At 40.5% G+C, this 27,929-nt stretch overlaps 1 protein-coding gene across 1 annotated transcript; it reads left to right on the forward strand.

The window, feature by feature from the left end:
- Positions 1–9,840: 9,840 nt before the first annotated feature.
- Positions 9,841–27,895, forward strand: slc7a5 (solute carrier family 7 member 5). The gene is made up of 10 exons (XM_023955954.1): positions 9,841–10,585; positions 12,014–12,139; positions 19,289–19,394; positions 19,476–19,520; positions 19,593–19,716; positions 20,613–20,716; positions 20,796–20,892; positions 21,006–21,155; positions 22,298–22,475; positions 23,754–27,895. The coding sequence occupies exons 1-10, from the start codon at positions 10,018–10,020 to the stop codon at positions 23,807–23,809; spliced, it is 1,554 nt and encodes a 517-aa protein (XP_023811722.1). The 5' UTR covers positions 9,841–10,017; the 3' UTR covers positions 23,810–27,895.
- The last annotated feature ends 34 nt before the right edge of the window (positions 27,896–27,929 follow it).

Consider the following 27,929-nt stretch of genomic DNA (forward strand, 5'->3'; position numbering starts at 1 on the left):
CATTCTTCTAGTGAACTCAAACTCCCATTGTTCTTCCAACAGACACACCAGTTCTGATTCTTCTCTGAACTCCGGTGATATTCAAAAAGTTTAAAAAAAAAGCTTCCAGCAGACCTCAATCATCTTTGATAGAGTGGAAGGGATGGGCGGTGGCTTCCTCTGTTAGGTTGTTTCAGCTTCTTACTCCAGTGTTGCAGCAGCTGGGTGTCCACCTGATCGAAGCTGACCTTTGGGGTGGAGGTGTGTTGTGTTTGGCTGGAGCTCCATTCTTTGCAGCTCAGTGTCCCTTTATTGAAGGAATATGGACAGACGGAGCTTTGAATTGTGTGCAGCTTTAAAGGCTCTTTGAAGGGCCATTGTGATACAGAGCAGGGAGACTTACATTATTTAAGATTGTTTAAAGGAGGTAGCCTATATTGTGCAGAACAATGCTCCTAATGAGGTCCTACATGTTAATTTAGCTGCAAAAAGTTAAAATTTATTTATTTAAAAAAAGCAAAAAGTCCTAAACAATGGTATTAGTGCTAATTCCACCTGCTATGAGGGCAACTGCTAAAAGAACACATATGATGCTGAACAATGCTACATTTGAAATAATTTTTTTTTAACATTGATAAATTATCTGTATTTTGAAAGGCTTCATAAAGAAGACGGGTAATGCTAAACAATTCAAAAGAGGAAAGTGCTGAATTAGCTTGCTAAGAGGATAGGAAAAAGACAAAAGAAAACAAAAAAATAACTAATTAGTTTAAAAAAGAGGATAACAATTTGCCATTTTCAGTTGAAGATGTTAAAGAAAGGCTTACTCTTGCCAAATAATATGGAAAATGATCATATAAATAAATTATGTAAAGATTGGTAAACAAAAAAGAGGGTAAATAGACCTAATTGGAAAAAAAGTAATTGCCGATAAATTATTAGAACTTTGTCAAATTAAATCTTACAAAATGTAATTAAATTCTGTAAAACAAAATGGTGATGGAAAGGCAGGTTTGGAAAGGAAAAATCAAGCTTTATTCTAGTTAACTGTTTTTAGCTTAGTGTTTGCAGATAAAATTTCTGTGAATATTTTAAAGTAATGCTCTTTTTTTGGGGTAACATTTTAGGGTGGAAGACAATCCTCCACAGACTATGTGTCCTGGTAGTTTTCAAGCTTGTTGTTAAGGTTTTTTGTGTTTAGGATAAATTTTGTTTTTGTTTGCTCTCACAGCTGTGCATGTATTCTCTGTTTTCTGGAATGATGTCGTCAGAGAAAGCTAGAAGCTGCAGTTACTCCTCTTCTCCCCAAGTCCAGTCTCTTGGTTTGGCATTAACTGATGGAATAGTTTAGAATTGATTCCATGATTTTTAATCATTGTTTATCTCATCTGCAGGTCTATTGTTTTGTTTCACTCGGCAATCTGAACATACCGGTAGTTTTTTTTTTTCTACTGAAACAGGCTGATGTGACTGCAGTTTTATTTTTGTTCTTGATACGTTCTAAAACTGGGTTTGCACTTTAAAATGAATAATGAATGTTGTTTGACCTCTAAATCGTTGTTTTTACTGAGTTTATGAATCAAAGTGACAGCCCAGATCAGACCTGTAACCCTTGTGCTATCCTTGGCACTTTAACGTTAGGAGTTGGGTCATCTAGACCCACTAGACAGTGCGTTGAAACTTTTTTCTTCAATGATTTGTGATCTTCACAGGTGTCCATGGATTACATGAAATCTTTCCACCTTTATCCACCTGTGTCATGGTAGGGAGAACACGTCAATGTAAGGGTGGGGTCATCTAAAATAGTACAAGGGTTAACTAAATACGGTAGTTTAAAAGAAATTCTGAATTTAAGTAGCCCAGTCTAAGCAGCCTCTAAAATAAATGTGGCTGCCACTTTTACTCATTTTAATGGTTGAAGATGTAGACCAAGACTTTCCAGAGAGCCTTTGAGCATTTGTCTGACAGTGAAAATGGCGGAAACTACTGTAGACTAAGTGTTGCTGCTTTCCAAAATTGGCCTTCTTGTGTTAGATAATATAAGAATAATTGTATTAAAAACTTTTCATGCTTGTCTTGTTTTTCTGATTTTTCTATTTTTTTTAAATCAGAATTGATGCATTGCTTCTGTTATTTATGCATTTGACGTCCATCAAACTCACAGTTTTTGTTTTGGACTCAATATCAGTCTTTCGCTTTGTAGGGATGAAACCAGCAGCGCTGAGGATTAGCTCCACTTTCTGATGAAGACTTTCTGTTATCCAGGTCACTGTAATCCAAGGAGCTTTGAATTGAGGTCAGCTGGCCTGGAATATTTCATTTTTTCTTCTTGGCAAAAACTGATTTCTATCTACAAATCTATCCTGGATATAGGATAGGACAGGATGGGATAGGATACGTCAGGATTCTGCATCAAAGAATTCCTCCTCCTGTTTTCGATTTTTTCTGGGCTGGACGGGGAATTGTTTCACATGAATCACACAGAGACCCCTCCACTCACACCAATATTAACACATGTAAACAGGAACAGCATGTGGACTCAACGCTGGCTGCTCTTCCTCCTCGTCTTCATCCTGCATGCTCTTCGGCCCCTCCCGTGTGTTTGTTTTCTCTTTCATAGAGTTCAGATGTGCATTCATGGGACTCTTGTTTGATCTGAGAGTGGCTGAGACGGATTTGTCAAGAGAGGAAACTGTGTGTTTGGTTTTACACCACAATCTGGCCTCGACAAAGAAAATCACAGCATTGAACTAAATGTTGTTGTTTATTTTTTTATTGCCATTCAAAGTAAACTTAAGTTTTTCAAACATATTTCTTTGCTATCCGTAAATATTTCGAATCAAGTATGCAAACCTTTAAATAGAGATCCGTTTTTATCTGTAATATCAATGTTTCTTTTGTCAAATTCACAGTTAAAAGTGGCTTTTCTGTCATTTTTCCTGGTCATTAAAATACAGTGGTGGACAAAATTGTTGGTACCCCTCAGTTAAAGAAAGAAAGTCCACAATGCTTGCTGAAATGACTTGAAACGTTCAAAAGTAACAATAAATTAAAATTTATTGAAAATCAAATAATCAAAATCAGCCATTACTTTTGAGTTGTTGACTAACAGAAGTATTTTAAAAAACAAACTGATGAAATAGGGCTGGACAGAAATGATGGTACCTCCATAAAAGACTGAGAACTAATTGCCCAGGGGTTCATGATGAACTCAGGTATGTCCTTTAATTGACATCACAGCTGTTTTCAAACCCATAATCAGTCAGTCTGCCTATTTAAAGGGAGACAAATAGTCATATTGCTGTTTGGTGAAAAGGTCTGCACTACACTGAACACGGACAACAGAAAGCGAAGGAGAGAATTGTCCCAGGACATTAGAAACAAAATTATGGACAAACATTGTAAAGGTAAAGGCTATTAAACCATCTCTAAGCAGCTTGAAGTTCCTGTGACAACAGTGGCACATATTATTCAGAAGTTTAAGTCCCACGGGACAGTAGCCAACCTCCCTGAACGTGGCCGGAAGAGGAAAACTGATGACGAATTGAGGAGACGGATAGTTGGAACTGTATCCAAAGAGCCCAGAACAACCTCCAAAGACATTAAAGGTGAACTCCTAGTTTAAGGTACATCAGTGTCAGATCGCATCATTCGTCGTTTTTTGAACCAGAGTGGACTTCATGGGAGACGACCAAGGAGAGGACATCACTGTTGAAAGGAAACCATAAAAAAGCTAGACTGGAATTTGCAAAAATTCATGTTGACAAGCCACAAAGCTTCTGGGAAAATGTCCTTTGGACAGATGAGACAAAGCTGGATCTTTTTGGTAAGGCACATCAGCTCTATGTTCATAGACTCAAAAATGAAGCGTACAAGGAAACAGGATAACACTGTCTCTACTGTGAAACATGGAGGAGGCTCAGTTCTGTTTTGGGGCTGCTTTGCTGCATCTGGCACAGGGTGTCTTGAAGTTGTGCAGGTCAAATGAAATTTCAAGATTATCAAGGCATTCTGGATAGAAATGTGCTGCCTGGTGTCAGAAAGCTTGGTCTCAGTCGCAGGTCATGGGTCTTCCGACAGGACAGCGATCCAAGACACACAGCCAAAAAACCCCAAGAATGGCTAAGAGAAAAGCGTTGGACTATTCTGAAGTGGCCTTCAATGAGCCCAGATCTGAATCCCATTGAACATCTGAGGAAGGAGCTGAAACATGCCATTTGGAGAAGACACCCATCAAACCGGAGACAACTGGAGCAGTTTGCTCATGAGGAGTGGGCCAAAATACCTGTGGACAGGTGCAGAAGGCTCATTGACAAATACAGAAACCGTTTAATTGCAGTGATTGCCTCAAAAGGTTGTGCAACAAAATATTCAGTTATGGGTACCATCATTTTTGTCCAGCCCTATTTCATTAGTTTGTTTTTTTAAATAATTCTGTTAATCAACAACTCAAAAGTAATGGCTGATTTTGATTCTTTAATTTTCAATATATTTTAATTTATTGTTACTTTTGAACGTTTCAAGTCATTTCAGTGAGCATTGTGGACTTTCTTTCTTTAACTGAGGGGGTACCAACAATTTTGTCCACCACTGTATATGTTAACAATCATTTGTTTCTCCATGTTATAAATATATTTAAAGTCTATATTTTGTCCAGAGCAGATTTTATAATTAACATTTTTCTCTGTTTTTATTTTTTTTACATCAGATGTGTTCTTTGCCCAAAGAGACTTCTTGAACTTCCATTTTTTGTTTAACCCTTGTGCTATCCTATGGGATCAAGATGACCATTGACGTGGTATTCCTACCATGACAAGGGTGGATAAAGGTGAAGAGGATTTCATGTAATCCATGGAAACCAGTGAAAATCACAAATCATTGAAGAAAAAAGGTTCAGCGCACTGTCTAGTGGGTCTAGATGACCCAACTCCCCAATGTTAAAGTGCCTAGGATAGCACAAGGGTTAATCTAAGCTCAGTGGCCAGATTTTCCTGATTAAAGGAGTTTCAGTGTATCAGACTCTGAAAAACAACATTTTGTTGGAAGGTAATTGGCAGTTTCACCTTTTAACTAAATATCTTTTCATATTTAATTTTATTTTGACACCAGTTTATTCAAATTTGCATTAAATTTTTATTTAGAAAAATAAACGTAAGAAGTTACTTTTCAACATACCTTTCATTATGAAGCCATTATGGCTTTGATTGTAGGTTGGAGTTTTAGGATCCCTGCTGGACACTCAACCACAGCACATCTACAGCAGAACCGCTTCATGTATTACAGTGCTTTGGTAATATTGTCATACTCCAGGGTTGTGTGTTATTCATGCTTCAACTGCTGTGCGGCTCCACCTTCAGGCTGGACTTAACAAATAAATACTGGTTTGATCCAAACACAGGAAATTGACTGTCTGGAGCCTGGATGCGTGCAAGTCTGAGGATGCGTCACAAACCTTTGAGGTTGGACTTGTTGGGTCCGTTAGCTTCTCCGGAGCCCTAAAGGGGAGCTCTTCTGTCTGTTGGTTGGATGGAGTGCTGCCTCCAGATGCTCATGTGAATCCACGAGTTCCTCCTCTAAATCTAAAACCTCTGGCACTCGAATCAAAGCCAAAATCCAGTAACAGGAACTAGAACAGCTTCTTAGCAAACTGTAGTAAGTGTGACTCCATCACATGATCCAGTTACTGAGGAGTCATCTGGCAACAAAGCTGCGGCTTTGTAACAGGCAGTAATATTGTTCTGCAGACTTATTTACTTACACAGAATCATTTATTAAACAGAAAAAATACAGATTTCCTTGATGATCTTCAGTTTATTTATTCACTTATAACTTTAAAAAAAAGGTAAGCTTGTGTTTTAATAGCCAGAAAAACAATATATTAGTTAATTTTCATATTTTAACATCTTTCGATTAGATTCGATTTTGATTATTTCCCTTATATGGTTTCCTGCTATTTCAAATTTTTTACATCAGTAAAGTAAAATCCTAATTTTATAACTGTCCCTAATTTTGTTTCTGCCACTTTGAGTTAGCAAAAAACATGTGTTGGTTATCTGTTTAAGTCCTCTGAGACTCAAACCCCACATGAAAATAGACAAAGGTTTATACTTGGATTCACAGGTTAGTTTCAAGTTTCCCTTAATATTTATGTGAAACCTTTGACCAAAGTTCATCCGAATTCTTTTTACTCATCTCACACAATGTCAGAATTTCAGTTTTTAAATAGAAAGGATTAAGGAATTCGGTCAATAGATCCAATTTATTAAGAATAACACATCAGAAATAACTATTTGGAAGAAAATTGTTCAAAACTGGGATTATGTATAGTCCACAACAGTTTGCAGACTTTTACAAACTTGTATCAGGACATCCATCACATGTACAGATGCAGAGCAGTGAGATCCAACCTGCAGGAGTATCTGTTACCTTAAATTAATGCTGCACAGTAAGCTTGTGTGGACAGTTTAAACAGCATGTGTGTAAATGGGAAAAAAACCACACTGGGAGCTGGGAGTGTCACAATGTCTGTTTGATGATTGGTTGCTCAGAAAACAATGGAGGCTGCTGTAAATTGATCGTGTGACCTGGTTAAGTCAACAACATGCCTCCAGTTCACATTTCAGAAAAAATGAACATCATCAGTTTTTTTTGTGAACAACTTGAAGAAAAAAATGATAGCTTCATGTGAAACTAGTGTTTGGTCATGATATTAATGTTTGGAAAGTATTAAAAATGGCAATAGTGTTCTTATATTAGAAGCTATTTTATTTTGAAGGATAATTAATGTCAACATGTTCAGGAACATCCAATAAATCCCTATTTTTATTTTCGACCTCCGAAAATATTAACGTCAGACTCATATTTTCATTTTGCAGTAGAAATGTTTTCTGAAATTTCTTTTAACAAAAGTGGGTCACAACCTTTAGCTGAAACGTGTGACTCAGCCTTTTGAAGCCGTCTTCAGATTATCGTAATGCAATGCTTTGCAGAGAACCTGTTAGTGTTCCTCCTCCATTAAAACCAGTCCTGCTGGTCCGTGCGGCTGCCTGGGAACGTTGCGATGTTCTGCTTCATTCTATCTGCTGGAAATGAGTCGCACCACAAGTTTTTCCGTGTTTGATACGATGAAATAGAGTCATGGGGGAAAAGTGAGCCTTTGAAATTAAGCAAATGCAACCTGATTCCAATAAGTACTCTTTTGTTTTCTTTTGAAGGAGCTTTGCCAACTATCACCGATTATAATGCTTCCACCACCATGCTACACTTCTAGCATGCTCATGGTGATTCACCTTTTTTGGTTTTCACAAACTGAAATTTATCTGTGGTTTGTTTTTGTAAGAAATTATCAATGTAACATTTCAGCATTCAATTGTTAATTTTTATTTTATTTTTTAGTAACATTCAACTCAAGCTAATTTAGCAAGTACAACTATTTTTTCCCTTTTATTCTGTTATTTATTAAGATGATTTTTCATAGTCTCAATAACCTATCCAGAGTTGAATTAAACATTTTCACCTTCGCTTACTCGCATTTTTTAAGCTAATTTTAATATGTCTAAATTTAGAATATTTGGCATTGAATAGCAGCCGATTTAATGTTTACTGTTAAATGCCAATTGTTTTTTAATTTTAGGTAATCCTGTGTTTTCTTTGTTCTGTTTTGGGATTTGATTATTTAAATATCTGTTTTTGTTACTTTTACTCATTTTTGAACTAATTTGTCTGTTTTGTAGCCATGTTAATGAGGATTCTTGACACATTTCTCTGATGATGATTTAATTTCACATATATTTTAAGATATTTAACATTGTTTAGCAGCTTATCTAAAATCTGTCAAATGCAATTTTTTTCAAATATATTTGAGTTATTTTGTTTCACTTTGGATATGAAATATTTTAATATAGTTATTAGATTTCTTAGTTGATTTGTCTGTTTCACCATAGTCAATTGAACACCTTTTTGTTTTTTTCCACATTTCTTTCATGAAGATTTAATAATAAGCTTAGGCCTGTATAATGTAAAGCCAATAATTCTGATGGAGTGAATTCATATACATTTTTGATTGGTTTGCCTACAGAAAACGTATAAAGTGGCGTTTTTATAAACACATTTTGAATGTAGCCAAGCGGGGCCCGAGCCAGGGTCACACTCTGCCGGTCCCAAGCCCGGATAAATACAGAGGTTTGTGTCAGGAAGGGCATCAGACATAATATCTTTGCCAAATATGCGAATTAGACTTGCGGTATTTATACCGGGTCAGTCGAGACCCAGGTTAACAACGACCGCCATTGGTGCTGTTGAGCGATAGGGTGCCGGTGGAAGTTGGACTACTGTTGATCGAAGAAGGAGAGAAGGAAAGTGCGTTTGTAGAAGCGAAGGTTACCCGCAACATAAATGAGAGGGATCTTGGGTCAACAGTTCAGAGTAAAGGAGAGAAAAGAAGTGAATAAGTGAGTGCAGAAAGGTTGGAATGGGTGGATAGAAGAGTGTGATAGAAGAGTTTCAGCTCAAATGAAAGGAAAGGTGTACAAGACTGCGGTGAGAGCTGCCATGTTGTTGGGCCTGAAGACAATGGCACTGAGGAAAAGATGGGAAGCTGAGCTGGAGGTACCAGAGATGAAGATGCTGAGGTTCTCTTTGGGAGTGACCAGGATGGATCAGGAATGATTACATCACAGGGACAGCACATGTTAAAGGTGTTGGAGATAAAGTCAGAGAGGCCAGACTGAGAAGGTTCAGACATGTCCAGAGGAGAAACAGTGAATATATTGGTAGAAGGTTGCTGAGTCTAGGACTGTCAGGCAAGAGGTCTACAGCAGGGGTGTCAAAATCCAGACCTCGAGGGCCTGTTTACAACATGTTTCCAACCAACCTGCCACTGAAGCACCTTATTGGCGAAACCCACCTGATCAAGGTAATCAGCCGCAGATAAGGCAGAAATTTTTCTAAAAGCAGCAGGAGGCCGACCCTCGAGGCCTGTTTGACACCTCTGGTCTCGAGCAGCGTTTCCCAACCCCGGACCTTTGTCCTGCATTTTTTCAATCCAACCCTGCTCAAACACACCTGCCTTTGATGACTGTCATTGTCAGGCTTCTGCACGATGAGCTGAATCAGGTGAGGATAAGCTGGACAACATGGAAGATGTGCAGGACAGTGTACCTTGAGGACCAGGGCTGGGAAACGCTGAGATGAAGACAGAAGAGGAGGTTTATGGATGCAGTGAACGGAGACACGAAGCTAGCTGGTGTTAAAAGAGAGGAAGCAGAAGACATCCTCTGGAGGAAGTTGATTCATTGTGGTCACCCCTGAAAGGAAAATGATCCATGTCTATCTTATGTAATATTTACTGTTAAATGCAACTTTTTACATAGATTTAAGATTGTTTTCTTTGGTTGTTTTTTGTTCATTTTGGGTTTTAATTAGTTAGAAATGTTTTTTTAAATTATAGTTTTAAGTGAACTTTTTAGCAATGTTGATTAGCTTTTCGTTTTTTGGCATATTTCTTTCGTGAAGATTTAGAATTTAGCTTATATAATGTTAGGTGACGGTTATGGGGTGGAGGGAATTTATAAACTTTGCACATTTTTGATTGACTTACCTGTAGGATACTTGTAAAGTGCCTTTAAAAAAGAAGTTTGGAAAAATAACTGATGTTAAGAATTTGCTGGTTTTTATGTGAGAATTTGACACTTCTGTAAGGAAATATCTTCGTATTAAATTGTACATTTTGCCCCAAAAAACACTTTCGTTAAAGATGTGTAGTAGCAGCTCCCCGTAGGTGCCGCTAGATGGCGCTGTCCAAACGGCACTTATAGTGAAGTGGAAGATTAGCCGTAAACGGGGCCGTCCCCGCTGGAGGAGGGCCGTCATTTCCATATGTCTTTAGTACCATGACGGAGCGAGACGCCGCGCTCCTCTGACTCAGTCAAACAGAAACCCCGACGCGCTCGAGGCTCAGGGCGGCCTGAGCATCCGCGGACACACAGCCCGGGAGAAGGAAGCAGCTCTGCGCGGCAGGAGAAGAACGAGGAAGCGGCGATGGCAGCAGTCATCAAGAAGAGAAACTCCAACTCGTCCGCGGGCAGAGAGGACGACAAGCAGGCTATGGAGAGGATGCTGTCCTCGCCCGGGTCCAGCCCGGCGGGCACACCGGGAAGTGAGGACAAAGGGGAGGCTGCGGCGGGAGGAGAGGACGGCGTGGCTCTGAAGAGGACCATCACCCTGCTGAACGGCGTGGCCATCATCGTGGGCACCATCATCGGCTCGGGCATCTTTGTCACGCCGACGGGGGTGGTGAAGGAAGCGGGCTCGGTGGGGCTGTCGCTGATCGTGTGGGCGGTGTGCGGGGTCTTCTCCACGGTGGGGGCTCTCTGCTACGCGGAGCTGGGTACCACCATCACCAAGTCCGGGGGGGACTATGCCTACATCCTGGAGGTGTACGGCTCCCTGCCGGCGTTCCTCAAGCTCTGGATCGAGCTGCTCATCATCCGGCCGTCCTCGCAGTACATCGTGGCCTACGTCTTCGCCACCTATCTGCTGAAGCCGCTGTTCCCGGTCTGCCCGGTACCGGAGAACGGGGCCAAGCTGGTGGCCTGCCTCTGCATCCGTGAGTACCCGGGCCGAACCGGACCGGATGATGCGAATGTGAAATGTTTTTGCGCTTCCTGTTTTAATCACACATAAAACATCCGCGCAGGTGAGCCACAATGTGAATGCCACCTGCGCTCGCGGAGCACGTGGGGACTCCTCCATCTGCGCAGGCGCCAAATTGACAATAGTGTTGAAAACTGTGGCGTTTGTTACATCAGCTCACAGTCTGACCTTTTTATAGGGAAACATTTTTCAACTTCGTTCTAAAAATCTTTGACATATTATTTGATATTAATCAAAACTCTTGAATAGAAACTAAACATTAATACTTAAATTTTTTAAAATGATTATATTGTTTTATTCAAACATTTCACAAAAATCTAGTAAAACTTTGGCTATTTCTTAATAATTTGCTGTTCACCTTTTGACATAGCCATATTTCCTAATAATTCAGATGCTTTTATTCTGACATCTTTCATGTTGGTGAGATTTGGTGCTCGAAAGCACAAATGACAGTCTCAGATTTGAGTCCTAGACCTGCCAGTATAATGGCGTTTCAGGAAAGCAGAGTCTGTTTGCGCTTTGAGTCTTAACAAGATTAACTCTGGATTACAAGCCGCTTTACCGGCCAGTTTGCGCCAGTCTCTGCCTGCACACAAAGCGCTCCGACTTCCACATGCAGCAGGAATCCCTCCATCCATCCATTCAACTCCGACGCCGTCCGACTTCATCTGTGCAGACAGGCATGATGCTGCGCATGCATGCATGTGTGTCATATGTGTTGATCTGGTTGACTGAAGGCTAGATCCTGACCAAAAGCACATGATAAAAAAGTAGTCCCGGTCGCTGGGACCTTCACCTTTTTACACTTCTGTTATAGATGTGTGTCTTATTGTTCAACACGTTTGTTTGCGATTCAGATCCTGTGTGAACCCATGTGGCCCCAAAGGGCCTTCTGCAGTCTGGAAGCTTTTGGCGCCATTCTGAGCCCAACACGTGTCCGGTCCTCTACTGTCCGTAGCCCCCTTTTCTCCCTTTTGTCTGCCTTTCTTCAGTACAGAGCCCCATTGTGCCGCCTCGTCTTTCTGTTGGGGCTCCGACCTGATTTAGAAGCTTTGAAGGACCTGCTGCTTTGGTTAATCACTTTTAATGGGGTCTGGGGTCTTTTCAGGAGCTGTACATGCAGTTCTACAAAGACAGAGGGGTACAGTGGGGAAGAATGTTGTTTGTCCTCCATCACTGTGAATTCCTCAGCAGCTTGCATGGTGTTGTGAGAAAGACACTGGGGCACATCGTGTTCCCGGGATGAGTGAAAGGTGGACCGACCCTGAGAACAAACAGGAGCATCAGAAATACCTGCAGGAGGACGTGTGGTTTTGCCGTCCTCCAGCTGTTGCATGTTTTGTGTGACTTTGTGTGAAGTTTCTTTACTTCTTCTCTGCAGTCCTGCTGACATTCGTGAACTGCTACAGCGTGAAGGCGGCCACCAGGGTGCAGGACTTCTTTGCTGCAGCCAAGCTTCTCGCGCTCATTCTCATCATCATCATCGGCTTCGTCAAGATTGGTCAAGGTATGGCTCACGAGCTGTGGAGTCACCAACATCCGCTGCCACGCCTAAAAAAGAAACCAGCTGCCTTAACGACAACAAGAGATACATTTATATCACATAAATATGTATCATAATATTGAATTAATTTATAATTTGACTGAATATACAATTTTTTACTTATTTCTGTTAGTTTTGTTAAAAAAAGACTGTCAAACATGTTCCAATCATCACACTCCCTCCCCCGTGCTTGACAGTTGATCCGGTGCCTTTTATGCCACTCATCCCTCCTTTTGATTTTTTTATGGTTCGTTCAGATAGAAGTGATGCTGCTGTGCAGTTTTCCCTCGTTCATCGCAGAGGTTCTAAAAATAACCTGCAATAGGTGAAAATTGCAAATTACAGATGTTTTGGGGATGTAAAACCTCTCACAACACTTTATAGACTTTTCTCAGACAGATATGGACATTTTCACCCTTTTCTCTCTTGTTTAAACTTTAAAAGTTCAAACCTTTTGTAGAAAAATAATTCCAGTATTATAGAATAAACATTTTTAGAAAATCTAATACTTTTTTAACGAGTTATTGTTTTTTTCTCCCACTTCAGAGCTCAGAGTCTTACTTTAGAAATGAGGCAAACGTTCAGACCAAACAGACCGGTGTGAAAGCAGTGTCCAAATGACAAACAGCAAGGTTCCCAGTGGTGCTGGAAAACCTGGAAAACGCTTGAGTTTTGTTTGTGAAAGCAGAAACAAAGTAACTTAATGTTGGGCAGATGATTTTATTTTTTCTGCCTCCACAATCAGAAACTAATAGGGAGAACTCTGTCCTCTAGTGGACATTTCTTCCTGCATCAGGTTAACATCACTGAAAAGACACCTCACTTTAAAATCCGAGTTAACTTGATGCTTTCAGTATCAGTGATCTAAAAAGCTCTCCAGCAGGTCACTGTGGACTCGAACACCCCCACCCCCCACCCCTCATCATTTAGCTTTGCAGCCAAGTGTAGCTGTGCTCACACGGCTGCTTCGCTTCCTGTCTGAGCTGAGATACATCAACACGGCGCCGGTCCAGACAAAACACTGCAGCAAAACTTTAAAGGTGGATGAGCTGAGGTGATAAACTCCACAGAAACAGAAATCAGACTAACAGAAGGCTTCAGTTGTGTGTATATATATATATTTTTATTTGGCAAATGGCCGTCTCTCTGCCGCTCCCTGCCAGGAGTCCAAACATGACCTTGCACCTTTTGAACCAAACTTCAACACGCTGTAAGCTTCAGCAGGTCGCCGAGAACTGAAACATCACCCTGACGAATTTAGTCAGCGGGTCTGCATCTGAAAAGGGCAGAGAAGTGAGTCATTTAGTATTTGTGATTTTTAGATCATTTTAAATCAAAAATTCCACATTCAGATGTGCTCCAAAAATGTGGTCAGTTCCTCATGTTTGTGCAGAAGAAGCTTGAGAAGTTTAGAAAAAGAAAAAGTTTCATCGTCAAGTCAGCTTTATTTGTCAAATATATTGCTTATACATGATATATTTTTGCACTTCCTCAAAGTTCAAAAGTTTAACAGCTAGAAGGAAAGGAGCGAGGAGCTACAGAAAGCGCAAAGGAGGAAAAGACACACGAAGACTGAATGTGAGGGGGTCATGGGTCAGATCAGCTGACCACCGGGAGTCTCGGTGTGAGCTGGAGCGGTCAGATGTAGAGCTGAAGAGGAACACAGGGAGGAGAAAGGATAGAACAGGAAGATAAACGCTCCGATTCTCCTCCAAATCTCATGATTTTAGCCTAAAAGTTCATGAATTTTTTAATACAAAAACAAGATTCCTTTAAGGAAGTCTTCATTTTTTCATATTTATGGTTCTTCAAAAATAAGCCGAGAGCGTTTTCACTTTTCACTCCTGAGCAGATCCTGACCCACCTCACCTGTTTGTTCCTAAAGCAGCTAAACTCCACGGATTTGTTCAGTTCTAGTCCTGGAAGATCCGCTTTTGATGTGGTTTCCATCCCGATGCGTCCCTTAAATCTCTGCCGCTCGTCATTGTCGTCTCTCTACCTCTAATTGCTGTTTATCCCAGAAAACCCCCTCATTATGACGATGGAGGGAAAAAGCTGGCGGAGCGCCGCCGATTACATCTGCAAACACAAGGCCTGTCCCGGGCTGCTGATTGGTTGTTGGAGTGCGTCCTGCATGAAGGAGACTCTCAACAAGCAAATTACAGAACTGCAAAGGGACATGCAGCATCTGTAATAAAAAAAATATAACAGTTTTTAAATTAAATGATTAAATTAAATGATTTAAATTAAAAGTTAAATGATTTTTTTGTTTGCTGCTGCTCAAAATGAGTAAAAAATCAACTGCTGAAAAAATAAACAAACAAATAAAATTAAACTTAAAATAAAAAATAAAAACAGCCGACCCCATAAGTTTTCTGGGGTTAAAGTCAGACTAAGCTTTAAGAATGAACAGAAAATCCGTGTCATTCCTTGAAGAATCTTTTCTTCAGGAGGTCAGAGTCTGCTGGAATCCTAATTTCAGGATCACTGTAATCTGATTATCTTTTGCTGCCTTAATCCGCACGTGAAAAACCAGGTTTTGCTGTGCAGGGTTGACGTTTCTGTGAAAGAAGCCTGCAGACTCAGCTCTCCCTGAGGAGGTTTGTGTGCTGAAGGTGGGTTTTTATGGTGTCAAAATAGAGCCTAAAGTATTGCGCATCAAAACAGTAAAACCGCGCATCAAAACCCCAAATCTGCGAATCAAAATGCATAAATTGAGAACCAAAACCCACAATTTGCAACCAAAAGCCTTTCCCCAAAGCACAATCCTATTTCTCAGCTGCCGATTTGTTTTCTCGCCATTCTGAAATCCTGTTTTTGAGTTGCAGTTTTATTTTGAAACTGTCTTTTTGAGTTGCGCTTTTATTTTTTGAGTTGCGCTTTTATTTTTTGCGGTTTTGATTCTAAAACCTGTCGACACGTAAAAACAGCGACATGTCAGTCAAGGGGAGGGGAGGCGGGACATCCCTGATATCCAGAAGCTCATTGGCTACCGAATAAGACCGAGTCTTACGTCAACAGACCAGTTTAGAATGTGCCGGTAAGTTTCTCATGTTTTTCATATCTTTTACTATATTAAAAGATCAAAATTGTACTTTATTTAACCAGAGGACGCCAGCACATTCAGATGAGGAGCTCCACCAGTAGCTGCTAGTGAAAAAAGATGTTAGAAAGTTAGATGTTGCATGAAAAACTACCACCATTGTTCTCCTGTGTTAGCATGCTAGCTAGCTCAATGCTAGCGGGGTATCCAGCTCTTCTCATGACTTTTGTGGATTAAACAAAGAACATTTTTTACCACAGTGTCAGGATCGGTCATGTCAACCTGGGAATAATTGCCCGTGGATTGTCACTAGGGTTAATCAAATATGTTATAACCTATAAGGTTTCTCAATATTTTTCAGGGTTTACAGACAGAGGGAATTATTGAACAGAGAAACAATATTGCTGTGCCATCCTGGCACAGCAATATTCAAAATAAAAAAAAAAATATTCAAAGCAATATCAAAAAGACAGTTTCAAAATAAAACTGCAACTCAAAAACAGGATTTCAGAATGGCGAGAAAACAAATCGGCAGCTGAGAAATAGGATTGTGCTTTGGGGAAAGGCCTTTGGTTGCAAATTGTGGGTTTTGGTTCTCAATTTATGCATTTTGATTCGCAGATTTGGGGTTTTGATGCGCGGTTTTACTGTTTTGATGCGCAATACTTTAGGCTCTATTTTGACACCATATGTTTTCCTGCAACGGATCCCACAAAATGAGCTTCTTTCACCTCCGTCCTAAAGGGACCGCCCACTCCAACAGCTTCAGCTATTTTTACTCTTTCCAAGGAAAACCACGACTCAGCAGGCAGGTATCTGCACACTGTAAGGAGGAGTGAAGGGAGAGAGAGTCCAGCCGCTTTTGTTTCTGTGGATCCTTTTCATGTTTTAATATCAGACCTGTCAGCATTTATCTGCTCTTCACCTCATTTTTCTGACATTGTGAGCAACTTTTTCTGTTCTAAAATGATATTTTTACTTCGGTTATTTCTTTTAATTTAAAAACAGACAAATGTGTCTTTTTGTGCAGCATAAATCTCAACCTTTTCTGTATTTTTTTGCTCCTTTTGGCATCACAAATGAAGAAAATCGCTCCTGAAGCCATGAAGCTGAAGAAGAGGAAGGAACTGATGAATAATGACAGACGGTAGTGAAAAGAAGGAAGTAGAACCACAAAAAAAAAAAATACTTGTGTGCATCTGAAAGTCTGATTCCATGTTTGAAAAAAACAAATAAAGTAAAACTAGAAAAAGAGGAAAAACACTCAGAACAGTGAGTTGTGAGGAGCCACGATCGTTTGTTCCCACAGTTTTAAATTCAGGCGTTGCAGCAAAATACAAGCGGAAGGAGCAGCACAGTCTGCTGCTTTCTGTGTTAAAACCCAACAAAAGGGCGGCGGTGTGATGGAGCTTTCCTGCATTCAATTCACTTCATTTAGAAATATTTACAAAATAAGTTTTCTCAAGGCAACACAAACAATGCAAGAAAAACTTCAATTCGAGCAAAAAGGAACAGATTTAATGCCATTTTTCTCAGTTTTCCTTGTATAAAATCTAAGTCTAGAGATGAATAAAATGAGCAACACACTTTATTTTAATGTTGATTCATTTACAAAACCTTAAAAGCTAGAATCTATGATACTAAAACCTTTTAAACCTTTAATCCTTTGTTGGGGAAAAATAATCTCCACATCTGTTTCTTGATTCCTTCATCAGTTATTCTGACTGAAGGGATTCCAAAAATCTATTCAAAAGAAGAAAAGCAAAAGAATTTTCATCCCAAACTTGAAGAACTTCATGAGTTTGATGTCTTCAAGTTCCATTCCAATCATCTTTTTATCTTTTTAAAAGTGTCTCCAATGGTCTTTTCATTATGATTATTCTGTTTTTAGCCCAAATCAAAAAATGTGTTGTTTTCTAGGACATAGTTTATGCAGAGTGGCAGTAGTTCATTAGAAATTCACCTCTAAGTTGGGGGCGGGACGCTGGCGTGAAGCAAACCCGCCCCCCTTTTTTTTTTCCTCTTGCTGAGAGCTTGGAGCAAGGAGCTTGTGGCCCGGCCTGCATAAGCTCTTTTTTTAACTGTATTTATTTGTCTGCTCCTTATTCACAACAATTTGAATAAAGAAATACTCAGAAATGCAATTTTGATGTTAAGGTTAACAGAAAAATGCTACAAGAACATGTTAAAAAAAACAACACAGTTTTCATCAAAGTTGGTTCTTAAAAGCTTTTATTTAGGAGCTGAAGTCTTAGGGATTTATTTGCGTGTATCCGTATGTTCTCACCTGTCCCTTCGTCACGAGTCTTTCCCGACCGGTTTTCAGGGAGACTCTGCTACAGAGGAGCTGATTAGTCTGGGAAAAATGTTGGAGGAGAAACGGAGAAAAGGATGAGTCATGTAAAGATGAAAAGGTTAGAGAGAAAGGAGGCGTTGTTCGGATTTTACGACGAAGACGAGGAACAAGAGCGACGAGCCGTGAAACGGACTACAGAAGCCTGAGGAGAACTGTTGCAGCCTCTACCTCACACTTATGGAGGGTTTACTTCTTTTTTTGGATAGACATTAAGAAAAAATTCAGCACAGAACATTTCTACCTCTTTTCAGAAGCGATGGCTGCTGTACATCAGGCTACTCTGTTATTAGATGCACTTACAGGTTCTACTTTTTTTTTTTTTTTTGAATCTCTGAAAATCAAATGTCTGAACACAAACTTTAAATCCTTTTCCCGAAATCCTGCAGTTTCTCTTTTAATAAAACCCAGCAGTGCCACCTCTTTGAAGCTGATGCCCATTCAGCAACAAGAAAAATCTGACCGGAAAAAACATTTTTCCTAAGTAAAATTCAAAGAAAACAAATTTTCTGTTCTTTTTCTAATTTAGTTTTAAAAATATTTGATTTCACTGACTTGCGTAGAAATGTAAAATCTGCGCCTACAAAACACTTAAAGGAAGAAAAACAGATTTTCACATTTGAGAGGATTTGGACATGTTGGAGCTCAATGATTAATAAAGAAAAGAAAAGATGAATTAAAAATTATACTAGTATTTTAAGTATTTTTCATAAGTCAACTGGCGAAAAGCTGAGCTCATAAAGTCGTGACAAAACTGCGGTTTTTAGTAAATTTAGGAAAAAAATGTATATTATATTCCATGTAATATCTATTTATATTTTTTGAAATATTGCTTAAAGTCGCTTAAAACCCTAAGAAAAATATTTAACTAGCTGAGTTTTTTTAAATGAGTTAAATAATATTGAGTTGTGGTTCAGCTGGGCTTCATTCTCTTGGCGCCGCCTGTGGTGCAGCAGGCGGGATTATTCTGTGCGTTATCCCGGTTCCTGTCCTTAGTGTTTCCCACGCCGCACCCCGGCTTGGGCCCACAATGCCCGGAGCTGTTGGTTTAGCAACCTCCACCGTGTCTGAGAATGTGCGGCCATGTTGAAGAGGGCTGGAATGTGGCAAGGATCCCCACAATCCAGCTCAGCCTCCAGACAAATGAGGCCCTCCCTTTCTGCCTCCGGCTGTGGGGGCAGACGCAGCATTTTCCTCCACCTGCGTTCCTAATCTGCCCGGTCAGATGAGGATGGCACAGAGGCAAAATAGGGAAAATGGGAAATCTGAAACAGCTTGAACAGGAAAGAAAAGGCATTCCAGGGGTCTTTTAATTATGATTATAGTGTTTTTAGCCAAAATCATAAAACGTGTGTCGTTTTCTAGGACATAGTTTCTGCAGAGCGACAGGACTTTGTTAGAAATTCACCTCTGAGTTGTGGGTGGGACTGTTGGGGCAGAGCAACCCCACCCCCCTTTCCCTTCCCCGTTGCTGAGAGCTTCTATGCCACCAATAGGCTATCTTTCAAACCACATTTTTTTCATCTTGATTTTAATAAAGAAACACTAAAAAGTGTAATTTTGAGCTTAATTTTGTTTCATTTATGTCCTCCATTTGCAGAAAAAAGCCATGAGAACATGTTAAAAACACCAAAAACCCAGTTTTCATCAGAGTGGATCTTTGACCTACAATGAAATGTATTTGTAAGTTCACTTTAAGTCCTTTTTCTTTCCCCAGGTGACACAGACGATCTTCTCCCAGAAAATTCCTTCAAGGGATCCAACTATGAGTTTGGAAACATTGGCCTGGCGCTCTACAGCGGCCTGTTTGCTTATGGCGGCTGGTGAGTGGATGTGCCGACCCGCCTGCTTCTGTTATCTTTTGTAGTCGCTCCTTTTCTGAACATCTTTTCTTCTGTTTTTAGGAACTACTTGAATTTTGTCACAGAGGAGATGATCGAGCCTTACAAGTGAGTCTCCCTTTGTAGTTTCCTGACGAGCGGGTGAACGGCTGCAGCTTTAACCTGTTGTCTGTGTGTCAGAAACCTTCCTCGGGCCATCATCATCTCCCTGCCCATCGTCACGGCCGTGTACGTTCTCACCAACCTGGCGTATTTCACCACGCTGTCGCCGCAGCAGATGCTGGGCTCAGAGGCGGTGGCTGTGGTGAGTGCAACAGCTGATCTCCCGTCAACTCTACATGTTTGATAAACCACACCTGACTTCTCTTAAAACCAAAAAACTACCACATAAAATCACCAGAACAGGTAACTTCTCACGTTAGGTTTGATTTTGATCAAAAACAAATAAGAAAAATATAGAAATCACCAATAAATGTTGTTCATCTTATAATTCAGTCCAAAAAATGCCAATTCTAACCAATTTGTATCATTTATTACAATAATATTCAATGTCTGTGTATTTAATTTGCAAACAAATAATCAATAAAATCAGATTTTTCATTTGGAGCATTTTATCTCTCATCAGAATAACTTGCTTGCTTTCTTTGAAGTGTTTCCTTTCTCTTCTCTGTGATACTGGTGGGATGGGAGCGTAAATACCGGTTGCCAATGGAAACCGAAAATGTAAATTCTAGAAACCATCAATTCATCGAAGCTGCTCTTTCTCAATAAAAATGTAACTTTTTAATCACGTTTTGTTCTGTGAACAATTGAAACATTATCCAGTAGCTTTGACCTGGAGGTTCTCATAAGGAGGCCTGATGGTGGTGGTGGTGGTGGTGGTGGAGGGGCAGTTGTGGGAGGAGAAGAGCATCATTGTTACCATCTTTGCTGGGCTTTGTTGTTTTTTTTCCCCCTTCTGCTCCATTTAAAAGAATATTTTAGTTTTTTCGTTGACCTCAAAACACAGGATTTGTTGGCAGAAAGACTTAGAACTCACAAATGTGGATTTATTAGTTACACTTTGCTCTGATGTGGGTTTTCTTCTTGTTTTAGAAGAGTTTTAGGTTTAAAATAACATAACAAAACATGAAGCCAAACTCCTGTTCTTCACCGTTAATGCAGAACTCTCACTGCGTTCCTGGTCATGTTTTCTTGCAGGACTTTGGCAATCACCACCTGGGTCCCATGGCGTGGATCATCCCCGTATTTGTGGGTCTGTCCTGCTTTGGCTCGGTGAATGGCTCCCTCTTCACGTCCTCCAGGTAACCCACCCGTTTCCACAGACTCCTTCAGCTGGGAGGCGGACCCCTGTGAGCTCACCAACGTCTTCTTCGCCCTCAGGTTGTTCTTTGTAGGCGCCCGGGAGGGTCATCTGCCCAACCTGCTGTCGATGATCCACCCCACCCTGCTGACCCCGCTCCCCTCCCTCATTTTCACCGTGGGTACCCCCCCCCCCCCCGATTCTAAAGTCACCTCCGGTTACCTGTCGGAGGATGTTTTTGTTGTTTATTTACCAGCCCCCCACCCCCTATTCTTCTCTCCTCTCTCCAGTGTCTGATGACGCTGCTATATGCCTTCTCCAACGACATTTTCTCCGTCATAAACTTCTTCAGCTTCTTCAACTGGCTCTGCATCGCCTTGGCCATCATCGGCATGATGTGGCTGCGGCACAAGAAGCCGGAGCTGGAGCGGCCGATCAAAGTGAGTCCACCTTAAATCCATGATTTCATTCGGAGGTGGAGGAACTGCAGTTGTCTCCTCCGCCGATCCGTGTCCTCGTTGACTCTGCATCATTTTTCTTTGGCAGCAGGAAATGTTTTCTTTGTTTCCGCCGTCAACAAAGAGCCATGAATCAGCGCTTCAACAAAGACCTTTCCTTTGCATCATTCCGTCTTTGTTCCTGATAGTTTGGAACACTTTATCATATTTCTGTCTATTTTTTTACTGTAAAACCTTGAAATAACAAATTTAAAGAAAGAAGTCCCAAGGCGTCTTTAATGACCTCCTGTAGTAAAAGGAAACTGTCGAGGATCACCAACCCCCTGAGAGATAGCAGGCTGAGATCTTCCTGCAGTCACTAAATGAAAGATATATCCAGGAAGAGAAGTGGGGAGTGGGAATTCTTGAGTCTGGAGCAGAAAAGTTAGCATTTTCTAGGTGTAGATAAAGACTACTTTAAATCCATTAAAGACAAAGGGACAAACCTGCATGGAGAGTAGATTTGGGGTCTGCAGCCTTTCACAATAAAATAGCCATTTGGACCAGTCTCTTACTGAGCTGCAAAGTCTCACTTCATTTTTAGAAAAATGTACTAAATTTGTTATGTGGCCATAAAGTCATTTATTGTAGCATTTGGTTGTGGTTTTGCTCAGAGGGAAGTTCTCTGAAGTGATGGAAGTGGGTTTGATGGGAGAACGTCTCTCAGTGAGGCTGTAGGATCTGCAGGGTGTTACCATGTTGGGTCAGTAGAACAGCCACAGAACCCTGCTGGCCTCCACCGCTTCTCCTCCTCCATCAGCTTCTCCCGCCGCTCTGTGGCCGTCACATTCCTGCAGCTCGGTAGACTCCCAGTCGAGCTGCAGATTTGTGATTCATTTGTTGATGGCGACACAGAGCTGATTAATGAGGATGTTGTTGACATTCGGTCTACATGAGTGAATCTGTTCAAAACCCATGGAGACTGAACTCCTGAACCAAGAACTCCTGTTTCTCTGCCAAGACCCAGGTTCCACTGAGGATGATGGAATTTCACAAACAACCTCCAACTGTTCCTTAGTGAAATAAAGCTGCAGAACTTCTGACGGAGGAATTTGACAAACCTCTGCTCTCCCCTCTGATCGCAGGTCAACATCCTGCTGCCGATAAGCTTCGTTCTGGCCTGCCTCTTCCTCATCATCGTGTCTTTCTGGAAGACTCCGATTGAGTGCGCCATCGGGTTCGGTATCATCGCCACCGGGCTGCCCGTTTACTTCATTGGTGTTTGGTGGCAAAACAAACCCAAGTGGCTGCTGCATGGAATCTGTAAGTTCAACACGCTGTAGTCCTTTGTTTAAAAAATATAAATTAATTTTTTTGTTTCATGTGATCATTATGAGCCAGAAATAGTTCATCAGTGCATCGATCGCCCTACTGCCCAACTATGTAGCCACAAGGGGGGGCCCCAAGTCCGGGTCTCCCTGTGCCTGTCCCCAGCCCAAATAAAATACTGGATAACACAGGAACCACCTGTGAGAATCAGTGAAAGCTGGTTTGCTGTGGCGATACCTTAAGGGAAATGCTGAAAGGTGCACAATTTACAACAGAAAAAACCCTTTGCATAGAATGAAAAAAGCAACAATTTTAAACAGGTCTTTTCACGTTTAGGGATATATTTTATCACTATTCACAGTACAAATAAAAGTTGCATTTCAAACTGTGACTTTTTCCATCTAAATAGGAATATCATTAGGGCTTTAGGGTGTTGTAGCGGTTAGCATTGTTGCATTACAGCTGGAAGGTTCAATTCCCGGATGTGCTCTTTCTGTGTGGATGTTCTCAATGGTTATTTTTAAGCTACGCGCACACCGCCCTCAGCTACGCACGTTCAAGCAGCCACTTCCAACGAAAAGATTACCAAACGCATATTTCAGACATCTGTGTTCAAACCTCTCACTTTCACGTGTGGCAATGGAAGTTTTAACGATTGTTTTCGGGCGCGCGGCCATTGAACGCGCCTTGCAAGCAAAAAAACCAGGTGGTACTTTGACCAATCAGGGACGTGCATTTAGTAGTTTCGTATGGATGTCACCTCTTTAAATTCCCAAAATTTTATTTAAGTGCCAACCGGTTGAAAATTGATCATGGAGGAGAAATTAATAACTGCTAATTGCGCCTGGTTAGAATTACATGAAATCCGGTCTTTCATATATCGGAATAGAGCTGTGAAAGAAAAGGCCTGGAGTTTCACAGGATTTTCACGGCGTTGACATTTCGCACAAAGTTTCTTCAAACTATAGGTGGCGGACATGCGCTAGTAATTAGTTGAAAAAGGAAAGGGAAGAAAAAAAAAACCTCCCTGCTCGTCCAGTGTGAACACCATGGGCTAAACGCGCATTCAAGAACCCGGGTTTAGCGCGCTCTTGAATGCGCGTCACATGCCTGGTGTGTCCATCTCTACAATGGACAGGTGAATGCCTGGACCCCACCTGCTTCACTCTGAAGGAGCTGGAATAAGCCGCGGTGACCCGAAGCAGGAGTAGAAGATGAATGGATTTAACTCTTTTATAGATGTTCACAGTTTGTGTTTGTGTGTGTTTTCAGTCTCAAGCACAGCCTGGTGTCAGAAGGTGATGGAAGTCGTGCCTCAGGAGTCCTAAAAACCCCTCCCCTTTACCTTCAGCCAGTGGCCAATCAGAACGCACCGAAAGTTGCATCTAGTCTCTGAAAACTCGACGGGTGAAGCTTGACCTCTGCTGAATGTTCTTTCCTTTTCCGTACACAAACACACACACACCCAACCACCCACCCACACACACACACACACACACACACACACAGCCTGTCTGTGTGGACTGATAAAGACTTGATCAAAGCGTCTCGTCTCGACTTTCTTCAACTCTTTCCTCTTTTGCTTCTCAACCGCTTCGACTCTTTGAGCATCAGTCCGATCAGTAGTCTGTTTGAACTGTTTTCTGTCTGATGTTTGTTTTATTTTTGTGTATGAGAAGTTGTACTCTGCCCTGTGGAAGGACAGAGGATGTTATTTTATAGCTTGGTGTTGCAGAAGTTGTGTCATTGCCAGAGGTTCACTGAAACGCTGTTGTTATTGGTGGCGTAAAGTGAAGCGGATCTTCTCGTTCAAAACATCAGAGGCCTTTTCCTGTGAACGTATGTGCAGCCTACTGACAAATCTCCAACCATTCAAGTGTTTCGCTGATTTGCAGCTATCGATCTATCACTCCTTTTGCTGATGACTGTGGGATCAATATCTGAGCGTCGTCCTTAGAGTGTGGGGTTTCTGAGGCAGAAATGACCCCTGTGATGCGTTCCGTGTGGCAAACGTTTGCCATTTTAAGCGAAAATCAGTCCAAACGGGGTTGAAATAGGACTGTAAGTGGCCGTTCGTAGATCTTCCAGTGCTCTCCTCCCCCTTGAACAGTAAATTCCTCGCTGTGCTCCTTAAATGCCAACATGAAATGTGTGTAACTGCATTTGCAGGAGCTGAGGAAGAGGAGGCACAAACTGAGGGAACAAGGAGAGGCTCCACTCTCAAATCACAGTATTATCTAGCTTATGTTCCCACATTGTGGCTGTTTCAGTTAGGTTTTAGTTACGTAAAATGTCAAGTTGAAGACCCTCCTTAAAGGACCCAAAGTTTTGTTGCCGTGGAAACGGGCAGAAAAGGTTTAAGTTTGTTTTAGAAGTAGCACCTTTTTTTTAACACTCCAGCCATTAAAAGAGCCGACGGGCACTAACCAGTAAACTGTAGAGTTATTTATTTATATTAGTTAACTTTTACGTTTGTCATTAGTTGCTCTAATTTTGTTTACAGGGTATTTTGTAAAAGTGCTTTACAATAAAATTTCCTTTTTTTTTCAACTTTTGTGTTTTTTGGGGTTTTTTGCTTCATTGGTTCATTTGTTTTTGTTTTTTTACTCACATTTATCTTGTTTGTTTACATGTGTTAGTAACTTTCAACTAAACCTGTCACAAAAATCAGCTACAGAGCGTCTCTGTAGTTCCATCTAACAAATATTTCACAGTTTATTCTTTTATTTTGTAATATTTTATGTCTGCCTCTCTACCTACAAAACCTTTTTGGATTGTTTTCTTTTTTAAATGAGAAGTTTATGTTTATATATTAAGATTAATAGGTTTAGCCAATCCCCGCAATTGCGGTTTCAAAATTTGACCCAACCCAGGAAGTTTGCAGTTCCTCACATGACCACTGGAGGCTGTGTCAGCAGTTTCCCATTGACCCCTATGCTAAAAAGTCATATTTACACCCAGAATAAACCTGTTTATAGGCGGCTGCAATACATTTGTTCAAAACTCTTTGAATTTTCTATTAATGAAAACTGTGAAAGACATTTTTTTAATTTTCAGCTTAGATTTTGGAACAATTTTTCCTTGTGCAAATAGTTATGTTTTTTTTGCGACAGGTGGACAGATCCGGCAGAGCTTTAAAACTTTTTTGTTCGACCCAGTTTACATTTTTTAAGAATTGTTGCGGTTGGTGGAGTAAACTGGTCCATGTACCCATCCCACTCAGTCTTATTTGCTTCTTGAAGATGCTGGGTGACTTCCGAGATTATCCACCAAGTCAATGAGTCTATGGTGTCACACCCGTCGTCAACGCTAAATAAGGTCTAAATTCACAAATATATGTGCATTCAAGCATAAACAACCACATCACAGTTCATTTTTAGTTTATTTTGACGCACAAATTTGCAACCAGTTTAATATTGGAGGCATTTTATTTAAAAAATCTGAAAAATTGTTTTAGAAAAATCTTTCCAATCCACTCAAATTTTACTTTATTAAATAAGAAAGTTGTGAACGTTACAGATCCAGTTGGTGTCTGTTTCTCAAACTGAATCTGGGATCCTAAAGAGAAGAACCTGAAGGCGTGTAGTGCAACGCCACCACTTACTAGGCGAGTTCCAGAAGCGTTTCCAGGGGAGATTGATCTGCAGCAACTGTGAGGTCATAATTCTACCATAAGAAAGTGGAATTTCATTTAAAAGAATTGTCATTGAAGACCTTCTGTTTGCATGAACATATTTAGGGAGATGAAGGAATTGTGAATGTGACATATCAGCAAAACAGCCTTGATGTCAGTCTTTAGCAACTGTAACATTAATTAGTCCAACCCATTAATTACATTAATGTCATTTTACTTTTTTTTTCATTTCTGTGACATCACAGAACCAGATACATGTTGGAAACGTTATTTAAAATGATAAATGAATAGATCAAAGCTGTTCAATCCAGTTTTTAAAAGACATTCCCTCTGAATTAGTGTTCAACTCATTTACCCCCCCCCCCCCACACACACAAAAAACCTGCCGCTGCGGTGTGTTTCTGTGATTCAACCCTTTGAGAAAAACTTCATAAAACATTTGAAAATAAATTCTTTCCTGCATTTCTATTTGACATGGACTGAAAAAAACGGTGACGTTCAGCTCAAATCATTAGTCTTAAGTAAAAGAGCTGGTTTAAAAAAAGTCTTTTGTAATAAATAGGATACAGTTTTACACACTAACTCATCAGTTTTTTTTTATTATTGTTATATATTATGATATATATTTACAGGACTGCTCCTCACTCTGCCTGTTTTCCAGCGCTCCCTGCACTTTTTGCTGCTGGTTACCTGGACCAGGTGTGTTCAGTCAGCTAATCAGCAGAAATCAACGCACAGGGAACAGTTAAACAGACCAGGATTGAGCGATTTGTACTAATCTGTTTGGGTTATTCTGCTTTATCTAGCCACATGTTCTGCGATCAAGTGGTACACCTCCATTTGATTTTATCCAAATTTCTACAAGACGTGGCTAAAATCATAGGGTTTTACTGATATTTGCCTTTGCGTTGCAAGTAAAAAGTAGGTCACTTTTTTACATGAACTCTTTAAAAGTGTCACATACAGTTTAGGGAAATGTGAAAGTTTGCACAAACCTGTGAAAAGTGCTGCTCAGACCTGTTCTCATGATATTTGATTGTGAGCCTCCTTCTCTGACATCTTTTGAATAGATTTTAATGATGTGAAGAAGTTTCTTTTACTTTCTAGTTTGGATAAAAAGCACCAAAAATCTCAAGAATGTTCTTAAAGTCCTGCATCAAACTCTAAAGCTTCTGTTTTTGTTCCTCTGAGAAGAAACATAAGACCCGCTGTCAGTCCACGTTACGTCTGGAACCGGTCGTTTACTGACTGTGCTGCCTTCTTTCCTCAAAATATTTGTGTGATTTTGTATTTTTTCATCAGTTTGAGAAAATAAAATAAAAACGAACAAATAGCAGTACTTTCAGGCATCAAATATTGGTCACGTGAATCAGCAGCAGACTGAGCAGAGTTCATGGAGTCACTGTAATCCTGTCAGGCATTTAGAGCAGCTGACTGATCCAAGCTCAATGTTACGGCTGTGGCCGTAATATTGTTTTTTTTTTTTTTTTTTTTTTTAGTTCTTTTGTGGTGTTATCTGTCTCTGTTTTCTGCTGCAGTGGAAGGTTCTGTCTTCGTTTTTTTCCCTCCTACATTTGTGTGCAGATTGGAGCCCCAATTGTCCGGAGCACTGCTGCCACATCTTCTGTTGAACACCCCCCCCACCCCAGCTGGCGGCAGCAGAGCTTAACTTTGTTTGGTATTGTTAGAGGCCTTGTCCTTGTATTTTGGTTGTTTTTGTGTAGTTTTGAGTTTTCCTTTAAATAAATTCCCAGCTTATTTTCAGCCTGGGTTTTGTCTGTGAGAGTTTTTGAGTCATTTATTTAATTAGTTCC

This window comes from Oryzias latipes, chromosome 6 (genome assembly GCF_002234675.1).
Source record: "Oryzias latipes chromosome 6, ASM223467v1".
NCBI classification, from domain to species: domain Eukaryota; kingdom Metazoa; phylum Chordata; class Actinopteri; order Beloniformes; family Adrianichthyidae; genus Oryzias; species Oryzias latipes.

Coding starts and splice junctions, on each gene's coding strand:
- slc7a5 (XM_023955954.1), top strand. CDS start 10,018: ATGGCAGCAGTCATCAAGAAGAGAAACTCCAACTCGTCCGCGGGCAGA. Junction 20,717..20,795: donor TCCCTCTTCACGTCCTCCAG/GTAACCCACCCG, acceptor CTTCGCCCTCAG/GTTGTTCTTTGTAGGCGCCC. Junction 20,893..21,005: donor TCCCCTCCCTCATTTTCACC/GTGGGTACCCCC, acceptor TCCTCTCTCCAG/TGTCTGATGACGCTGCTATA.